Consider the following 9,886-nt stretch of genomic DNA (forward strand, 5'->3'; position numbering starts at 1 on the left):
GGCCAGGTAAGAAGCCTGCGGAAGGTTTTGAACGCAGGCGCTGACATTTCCACGGGGTCTGGTTGGCCTCTGAGCCATAACCTGGGGAGCGTGGCGCCAAGCGGTCGCCCGGCTGTTTCAATAACCAGGCTAAAACGATGGTTGGAGCTCGGACCCGTCAGGTACGAAGTGTGAGAAGGGGTTGGATTCTGTCTATATTGGCAAATAGAGCCAACTGGACCCACGAATGGTGGGGAGTGAGAAAATCAGAGGTGCCACCGCGCTGTTTTGATTGATTTGATTGATTTGCGTAACTCCTAATGGCGTAGCGGGGCTGGGGAAGGGTGCAGGGTGGGACAAGGTGGCGGTGGGCAGTGGCCCGAGGTTGCCCGTCAGCCACCTACGGGTTCGCGTGCACACGTGGCTCGGTCCGGCGGGCCGCTGCGGCGGCGGCGGCGGCGGGAAAAACTCCCGCTCCCAGCGTGCCCCGCGCTCCCTCCCGCGCGCCCAGGGGCGGGGCCTGCGCGCGCATGCGCCGCGACGGAACGCGCTGGCGGGTAGCAGCGAGCCGGTCCCTGCGGGCGTGAGAGTTTGCTCTCGGAGGCGGGTAAGGGCGGGTAGGTGCTCCCGGCCACTCTCCCGGCCCCGGTAAGTGCGGCGGCGGCGGCGGGCGCTCCTCGGCGGGGACGGCCTCTCCCGGGAGAGCTAGAGTGCCTGGCGCCTCGCCTGAAGCGCTTCGGCTCGCGGCTGTAGCCTCGGGGGCTATTTGTCGGCTCCGTGAGGCGGTCGGTTTAAGTTCGGCGCCCGCGGGCACCGGCCGCCCGGGCTGCATCCGCCTGGCGGGTGAGGAGGCCGGAGTGTGGGGACGGTGCGGGCGGGCAAAGCCAGGCGGAGGCAGCGCGGTCCCCGGCCAAGAACTTGAAGCTGCCCCCGGGGCTTTGGGGTCGCCCGGGTCCTCGTCGCGGCCGCCGCACAGCCCGGCGCCCGCGCGGCGGTTGGGAGGAGAAGCGGTTGCTCAGGCGCCTTTGACCCCTGAGCTCCCGAGACCCCGCGTCCAGTGCCGCCTCCGGCGTCGCGGGCTTCGCCGCAGACCCGGCCGACTCTCGGCCCCCGCCCCGCCCCCACTCCGCCCCGACGACTGAACTCCCGGCATTGCCCTTAACCATGACTTCCAGCGCACTGCCGTTGACTTAATAGCACACATTTTTCTTTTCTTTTCTTTTTTTTACGTGTTTTATTTTTACTGATTTCAGAGAGGAAGGGAGAGGGAGAGAGAGAGAAACATGGATGAGAGAGACATCAGCTGCGGGCTGCCTCCTGCCCGCCCCCCGCAGGGAGTCGGCCTGCAGCCCGGCTCTGGGCTCCCGGCTCCACGTTCAACCACTGAGCTGCACCTGCCGGCCGGCCGGCGCCCGCGGGGCCCGTTTCCCGACGGGAAGGGACAGTGGTCGGGGCGTGTTCGATGCTGTAGCCTGAGCTGTGACCCCTTCCTGCGCCCTGCGCGCCAGTCAGAAAAGTCTCCCGTGAACGCCGGCGCCGCGGGGACGCTGCATGCGGTGCGTGCGGGGATGGTCCCCTCGCCCGCGCGGCGGTTCGGGGAGGTCGACGGTGTTTGCTCCGCTGGCGGCCCAAGATGCCGAAACTGAGCGAGGTTTTCCACCCGCCCCGTGGGGACCCAGAGCCGGAGACCGTCACCCAGCCTGTCTAGACCGGGGTGTGGGGGGCTGTCCTGGGACCGTGCAGTGTTTCCCGTGGGCTCCGGGACATGTGCTCCAGTTCTGGACAACAGACCGACCGTCCGTCTACAGGAAGGGAGTAGAGTTTTCCTGAAAGCCAAAGCCCAAGTTGTGGAGGAATGGTGGAGCGTTCTGGGTTAGCACAGTGGGTTGAGTACACGTATCTGACTCTACTCCCTCCTGAAATCTCACTAGAGTTACAGTAAAGGGATTTTTAAAAAAAAGACAAATCCAGCCTAACCGGTTTGGCCCAGTGGATAGAGCATCAGCCTGCGGCCTGAGGGGTCCCGGCTTCGATTCTGGTCAAGGGCATGTACCTTGGTTTCGGGCACGTCCCCGGTGGGGGATGTGGGGGAGGCGGCTGATGGATGTTCTCATTGATGTTTCTGACTCTATTCCTCTCCCTTCCTCTCTGTAAAAATTCAATAAAATATATTTTTTAAAGAAAAGACGAATCCACAAGGATGGTGAGAAGGGGAAAGGAAACAAAGCAATCAAATGCTGGGCACTAGAAAGGAAATGTCTTAGCACATCTGAGCTTAGTTCTGAACCAGCAGCGGGGAATACTGTGGAGCAGTCTTCTATAATAATAAAAGCGTAACCTGCTAATTAGACCGGGCAGCCAGACGAACTTCCAGACAAAGCCGGGGCTGCCAGGGCCGAGCCCCTTGCATTGGGCCTCTAGTTGTATATAAACCACAAACATCTTAAGACTGCACAGAAACTGGCCGGGAAAGTCATGGTGCTGAGGATGGATGTAGAGGGCTTAGGTAAAGACTTGGGTAACATCTATTTGAAAACGAATTAGATCTGGATTTCTTTTCCCATTCACACCTTTCTCCCATTATCTTGAGAATTAAACAGAGGACTTCTGGCACAGTTAATTATGGGGTTACATTTATGAAAACGGACACTGCTTCACCCTTTTCCCACTCAAATCCCAGAACTTTTGCAGTCAGACTAATACCCTTCAGGCTCAAATAAGAAAATTTTTCTACACACGCCTACACATATAAGGGAAAATAATAAGTTGAACACAGTGGTTGCTTATGGGAAGAGAAAAGAACGTGGTGGCTGGTGGGAAAGTGTGAGGAAACAACTATATACATAATTGTTCTTTTAAAAGTGTGTACATGTGCATATATTACCCATTCAAAAATAAAATGCATTCTTTACAAAATTAGTCACAAATGAATATACCCTTTGACACTGCAGTTCCTCTGTCATAATTTATATTATAGATATATTTACACACGTGAAAATAAAAGTACAATGCTACTCATTGCAATACCATTTTAGCAAGAGATTAGAAACAGTCAAAATTCATTAACAGATGGTGAAATAAATTATGTTTAACCCTTCCTTGGAATATTCTGCAGCCATAACACAACGAAAGATGCTTATTATATAAAGAAAAGAATAATCAAGTTATAAAGTGTGTGTAGTGGGGGTCAAAGAAAGATATCACCAGTTTATAAAAAGAAAAAGGAGGGGTATGTGTACATATAAAGTATCTAGAAAAATATGTAAGAAATGGATAATATTGTGGTGCCTTTGGAGAAGAGATCTTGGTGGCAAGACAACAGTAGAATGAGGGAAACCACTGTATATTTTTGGTATCTTTTGAACATATCCAGTGAATTAAAAAATGTTAATGGAAAGAAAAGATGAATAATGGAGTTCCTGATGTTGATAATATCCTGAACAATAAAAGGTTTTTTACAGTAGTAAGGAGTGCTGGGTAACAACCCTAAACTCTCAGTGGCTTCCAACATGTCATGGTTATTCAGTGGTTTAGATCTGATTAGGCTGCACTCCAGGCTTTAGTATTGGGTTCAGATCTGCTCCATGTGTCTTCATTCTGGGGCCCAGGCTTAAAAAATAAAAATACCTGGAGCATGCTTTACTCATGGCTGAGGGTGAGAGTTTCTGGAAATTTGCTCTTCTCCTGCTCATAAAAGGCACATTGAACCCTTTACATATATTCTGTTAAAGCAAGTTCCATAGCCAAACCCAAAGTCAATAGGGTTGATATACACTCTTCCTATTGGGAAGTTCTGCAAAGTCACATAACACATGGTGTGGGTATATACTTTTGCATGGTGAGAGGGAGCGGTGAGAACAATGGTGAAGGAAATGGGTTAATAGAAATATGCTGTGAAATTAAGTTAAAGATAGTTGAGAATAAATATGCTTAGAATATATCTATATCAACATACAGCATCCTCTTTTGATAAGAATTTTCTCAGAGCTTCCATGTTAAGGTAACACATTGGCTTTGTATTATATGACATCTGTCAGCCCCACACCTGGCCCTATAACCTATTCTGAGTGCCCATAGGAACTTAATTATTGAAAATAATTAATGCATATGTAAAGATACCAGTTCTTAGAGAAGTAGTTCTAAATGTGTTTATTTCAGCTGCTGAATGTGTTCATTTATAGTTCTTGTATCATATCCATGTTTGCCAACCCACCTTTCACAATAGGATCTTCTTTTCAGGGAGATGTCCTTTGCTCCTCAGATGTAATGCACTTTAAATTTGTTATTCAACAGTGAAAATGAGTCATACAGAGGTAATACATACTTTCATATGTTCTGCATCTTCAAGATTCTTTGATGTTGTTTGGTAGTCATATGGTTCCAGAGTAATTTTCTTATTTTCAGCTTGTATTGTGAGCAGCAGTATAGCACTAATGGTTAAAAGTAAGGACTTTAGAGCAATCCAACTAGTGTCTATATATAATCTTGGGCATGTTACTTAACCTACTGTGCCTCAGTTTCCGCATCTGTAAAATTGAGATAATAATAGTATTTGCCTCATAGTATTATTAGGAAGGTTAAATGTGTTAATAACTATAAAAAACTTAGAATAGTACCTGACACACAATAAGTATTTAACTATTAGCTATTATTAATAGCATTGCTTTTAAATCAGAGACTGTTACATGAATCATGGATCTTGAAGAACATTTAGTTATTCAGTTGTCTGAATAGGCAAGGAAGTAATTTCTGATCTCTTTATTCTTTTGAATTCCAGGTTAAATTGAAAATACCTTTTGGGAATAAATTACTAGATGCTGTTTGTTTGGTACCTAACAAGAGCTTAACATATGGAATAATTCTTACACATGGAGCTTCAGGAGATATGAATCTTCCTCATTTGATGTCACTGGCATCCCATCTTGCATCTCATGGTTTTTTTTGCCTGAGGTTTACCTGTAAAGGCCTTAATATTGTACATAGAATTAAGGCATATAAATCAGTTTTGGTAAGAAATTTTCTTTGTATTTACTTATAACAAAATTCTGTTAAAATTCTTAACAAATTTAAGACAAATTTCGTTAGCAGTCATTTGATTTAATTTAAATATCTTTAAATGAGTTTTCTTAGAAACTCAGCAGTGTCTGAAGTTTCCATGGAGATTAGTGCTCACATCACTCCATGATACTGCCAGTGAAGCTACTTGTGATGTAATTTTCTTACTGGAATTATATAACTTTAGAATACAGTTATATTTTGCCTGTTATAATATGAATGTACACATTTAGCATGGTTTTCTATATATGTTATTTGGAAACTATAAAATCCCTGTATAACGTAAATCTGAAATTTCTTTTATTTTTTATTGATTTTGACAGATATGTGTTCCACTTATTTATGTATTCATTGGTTGATTCTCATATGTCTCCTACCAGGGATCAAACCCGCAGTCTTGGTGTATGGGGACGATGCTCTAACCAACTGTGCTACTTGGCCAGGGCTGAAATTTCTTTTAATCCAAATTACTCTAAGCTTGCTATGTTTTTCAGAGCTTTAAATTAAGATGTTAGTATTACTATCAAATTTTGTATTAGTTGGAAGCTTTTACTGGCACATCTGTCTATATCTTTCCGTCTATATCTTGTTCTGTAAAGGTATTTTAATGTTGGACTTCTTTAGACTGGTGAAATGGTTTTTTTTGCTTTACATATTTGCCTGTATTACCCAACATGATTTGACAGTGAAGGCATCACCAGAAGAGAAAAGAATTAGTTACCTCTTTCAAGAAGAATCTCTTAAGAATTTGTGGTTGTCTTTGCAAAGATTTTCATACATTTCAGTAATGATGAGAAATATATGTTGATTTTCCCAATGGAATGTTTTATAGAAGAATTGATAATTTTTTGTTGAATTTTTTTTTTTTAGAGTTACCTCAAGACCTCAGAATACAAACTTGCAGGTGTTTTCCTTGGAGGTAAGTTACAATACTTGTTTTTAAATATAGGACTAGGTCATTGAAAATTAAAATAGATTACAGGAAGCTAATTTAAGGATTTTTTTGTTTTGTTCTGGAAAGTCACTTACTTGTTTGACATCAAAGTACTTTATATATTTATAGCAAATTTAAACCTCATATATATGTATTATAGCCCAAAGATTTCTCCTTTTATTTATACATCTGGTTCACCTCTCATATGATTCCTTCATGAGGATTTTCACAATCCTTCAGAAAAATAATTCCTTTCTTTTAAATTGATTTAGGATTAATTTTTACCTCTTCACAGCTTATAAGTTTCCATTATGACTTGCTATTTGCCACCTTTAGAGTTAATTTGTTGATAGACAAATACGATGGATAAACTAAATGAAATTTAATTTGCCACATTATCCCCACTACTTTGTGAATGTTTATACTTCAAACAACTTAATTTTAATTGTTTTTTAGGTCGTTCAATGGGCTCAAGAGCAGCTGCTTCTGTAATGTGTCATATTGAGCCAGCTGATGCTAATGATTTTGTTCGAGGTCTCGTTTGTATTTCTTATCCACTGCACCATCCTAAACAGCAGCATAAACTTAGAGATGAAGATCTCTTTCGTATAAAAGATCCTGTGCTATTTGTGTCAGGCTCAGCAGATGAAATGTGTGAAAAGGTGAATTACAACTTGATATTTTTGTGCATGAGAGAGCAAGAAAGACAGATATGTTGGGAACAATATATTACCTGCAGCAGCCAGTCTTTTTTACTGGTAAAGAGATGCTGATTTGACTAATTCGAGTTGTGCATTAGTTGCCCTGTTGCTTTGGAGAACCTAAAATAAGCATAATGACAAAATTAATCTCCCTGTAAGAATTGGTAAATGGATTAACTTTTTACTTGGGAAATGATTAATCTGAATCTTATGAGTTGGGGATTACTAGACTACATTTGGTTTATCATTTCAACTTTCAAGTGGATTCTCCAATTTTTTATAAAATTGACTCTTGAGGAAAAAAATAGTAACTTGTACATATTAGTAAATATAAGTGTATTTCCTAGCCTAGAGCATATAATTTCTTTGGGGAAAATATTTTTAGTAGATTTTTTTGGCTCTATAATTTAATTTTTATTATCAACATTAAATGCTTGATCTGTTCTGTAGTATTGCTGTTTCTGAGAGATGGGGGGACTTCCGGCCACTTCAGTAGACATTTCCTTGCACATTCCTTTGCCTTAAACATTGTTCGTAGAGTAGGTATTTAATGAATATTTAGTGAATGGATGCTAGTATAGGTGGGGCAGAAGAGAGAATTTTTATTAGACACAAATAGATCATTAGTCTAGTATCCTCTTCTTTTTTCCTTTAGAACTTGTTGGAGAAAGTCGCACAGAAAATGCAAGCTCCTAATAAAATCCACTGGATTGAGAAGGCAAATCATTCCATGGCAGTGAAAGGACGGTCAACGAATGATGTTTTCAAAGAAATAAATACACAAATTTTGTTTTGGATTCAGGAAATCACTGAAAGGGACAAGAAATAATTGTCTTTAATTAAAAGCCATGTTATTTTGAATACAAATACAGTTAATTTGATAAAGAACAGCATAACTCTCAGCATTATGAGGTATATTTTCAACTAACTTAATGTTCTTTAATGTTCCCCCATTTATAAAACATGTTTTAATTGTGAAATTGATGTATTTTACAAAATGTGTTTTGAAAGCATAGTTCTATAAAGATGATGCACAAATGTTGAAGACAGTCTAAATATAATTTATTTTTATTAATATAGTTAAGTTTGAAAAAATTAAACATTTGAATTTTGTTACAGTGAAACTTTTGTCATTTCTTTGCAGTTGAGAAAGTAATTTTGCAGAGGAGTGTCATCTTTAAAAAAGGAAAGCAACACTCATTTTACTATGGTAAATTTAGTCACTAATTCAGGCCCTCAACAATCTCATCTGTATAATTGCAGAAACCTAATTGATTTTCCTATTTCATTGTCTCCTTGCTTCAGTAAGCCACTTGATACCTCCAACTCAAAAACTTGGGAGATGTTCAAAGGTGATTATTAAGGTTAAAGTCCTTAATTTAAGGCCCTGCAAAATAGGCCCTATCAACATTTTAGCCTTATTTTCCCCATTCTCTAAACCTATACACCTTGTTTATAAATAAATGAGGCGTGCGGCCTGTCAGCCGTGAGTTTGACATACTTGCTGTACACAGTACTCTAGGTAACATGGACTACACAAATATCTCTCCTTGGAACCCACATAATATCTTGCTCTTTGATGTTAATCACACTTTGTCTTCTCAGTAGGTTATTAACATATCTAATCCATACCACTTAAATTACATACGCCTTTAAGTCAGGGAATAGTTTTTACTCACCTTTGTATCTATAAAGCAGTTTTTAGTTACTTATTGAATGACTTATGCTTTCATTATTCAATAAATATTTGTTGTAGTGACCTATATGATATTCACAGAATTTCTAACCGTTATGAGCAATCCTGATTTTATATTGTTATTCACATGCCTATAATTGGGACTTTTTTCCTGGTACATAAAGAATAAAAACCTAGTTCACAATGTTTAAATAGCTCAAAGAATGTGACATTAATCAATATAGATTTTTTAAAACTTCAGTTTTTTTCCTGAGTGTTTTACTGTAGTGTCTATTACTGTTAGTAATGTGATTTCTCTGGTGTTCATTATTTTTTATTGTCTATGATTTTTTAAAATAAATTTAGCTTAACATTTATTTTTTAATAACCTAAATTTACTTTATTATTGATTTTAGAGAGAGGATGAGAGAGAAACATTGATCAGTTGACTCCTGCTCATACTCCAACCAGGGATTGAACCCACAATCTGGGTATGTGCCCTGACTTGGAATTGAATTCACCATCTTTTGGTGTACAGGATAATACTCCAACTGAACCACACCAGCCAGGGTTAGCATTTACTTTTAATTCTTCTCACTTGAGACTGACATGAGAGGTCCCCAGTGCAAAGGACAGAAGTGTTTCGTTTGTGCTGAAAACTAGGTAATTGTACTTTTATTAGTAGGCAAGGAAATTAAGTAACAAATATGAATGAGAGAGCCCTGGAGGGGGATACCCTTTACCTCTGCAAACTTAAGCATCAGCATGAGAGTTACACAGAAGTTCCTTTTCAGTTTTTATAAGAGCTATTCAGTGGTATACTAATAAAGGTTAAGTGCCATAAGCTCTGAAAAATCTAAGGAACTAGAGAGTAAAGTGTTAAAACATTGAATCCCCTTTAAGGTAGTTACATTAAATGAATTAGAGAATGCCTGCCATAGGCAAGAGATTGTTTTGCCAGTTGCATTATTATTTCATAGGAAAAAATTTTAAAAAATCACCCTATGTAGGTGAAGAGTCAGGAGGGTGTACTTTACCCTGAAATCCAGAGGAATTGCTGAAGTTTTTTCGAGAAGTAATGAATGCCTACCATGCATTCTACAAAGATATTCTTTGCAAAGATAACCCCAAGATAACAGTTAAACCTAAATTAAGCATGTAACTACCTGGAGGCTATGGCCCAGTAGACTGAAAGACTGTAAACTCTGACATTTAAAATGTGCCTTTGATCTTACTGTCTTTCATACTCTGGGACAGTAAGAGCCCCAAATATCTTCCTTGCACTCAAACTTATGTGACCAAAGAGGCCTGAACACTATTTATAAAGAGTAATATTTCTTTCCTCAACTCACCTTGAATAAGTGAAGACTAAGAATTATTTCCCTTCAAAGGGAAAGTACTCTAAATCCAAGGTAGTGTTAACATTTTCATTAATAGTCCATACTGTCACTACTTTGAGACTGAAATTTGAGGAAAAAAAAGTGAGCAGGACTTACTCTGCCCCACCCTATTTCTGACAACAGGACGCATCACAAGTAGTCG

The 9,886-nt window shown here is 40.6% G+C and overlaps 1 protein-coding gene across 1 annotated transcript; it reads left to right on the plus strand.

The window, feature by feature from the left end:
* Positions 1-527: 527 nt before the first annotated feature.
* TEX30 (testis expressed 30) lies at positions 528-8,567 on the plus strand. Its single transcript, XM_070408629.1, has 6 exons — positions 528-627; positions 4,219-4,292; positions 4,757-4,987; positions 5,905-5,953; positions 6,425-6,630; positions 7,325-8,567. The coding sequence occupies exons 2-6, from the start codon at positions 4,278-4,280 to the stop codon at positions 7,496-7,498; spliced, it is 675 nt and encodes a 224-aa protein (XP_070264730.1). The 5' UTR covers positions 528-627; positions 4,219-4,277; the 3' UTR covers positions 7,499-8,567.
* Positions 8,568-9,886: the final 1,319 nt, after the last annotated feature.

This window comes from Myotis yumanensis, unplaced genomic scaffold, assembly GCF_028538775.1.
Source record: "Myotis yumanensis isolate MYYU_CA2020_CCGP unplaced genomic scaffold, mMyoYum1.0.hap1 SCAF_3, whole genome shotgun sequence".
NCBI lineage: Eukaryota > Metazoa > Chordata > Mammalia > Chiroptera > Vespertilionidae > Myotis > Myotis yumanensis.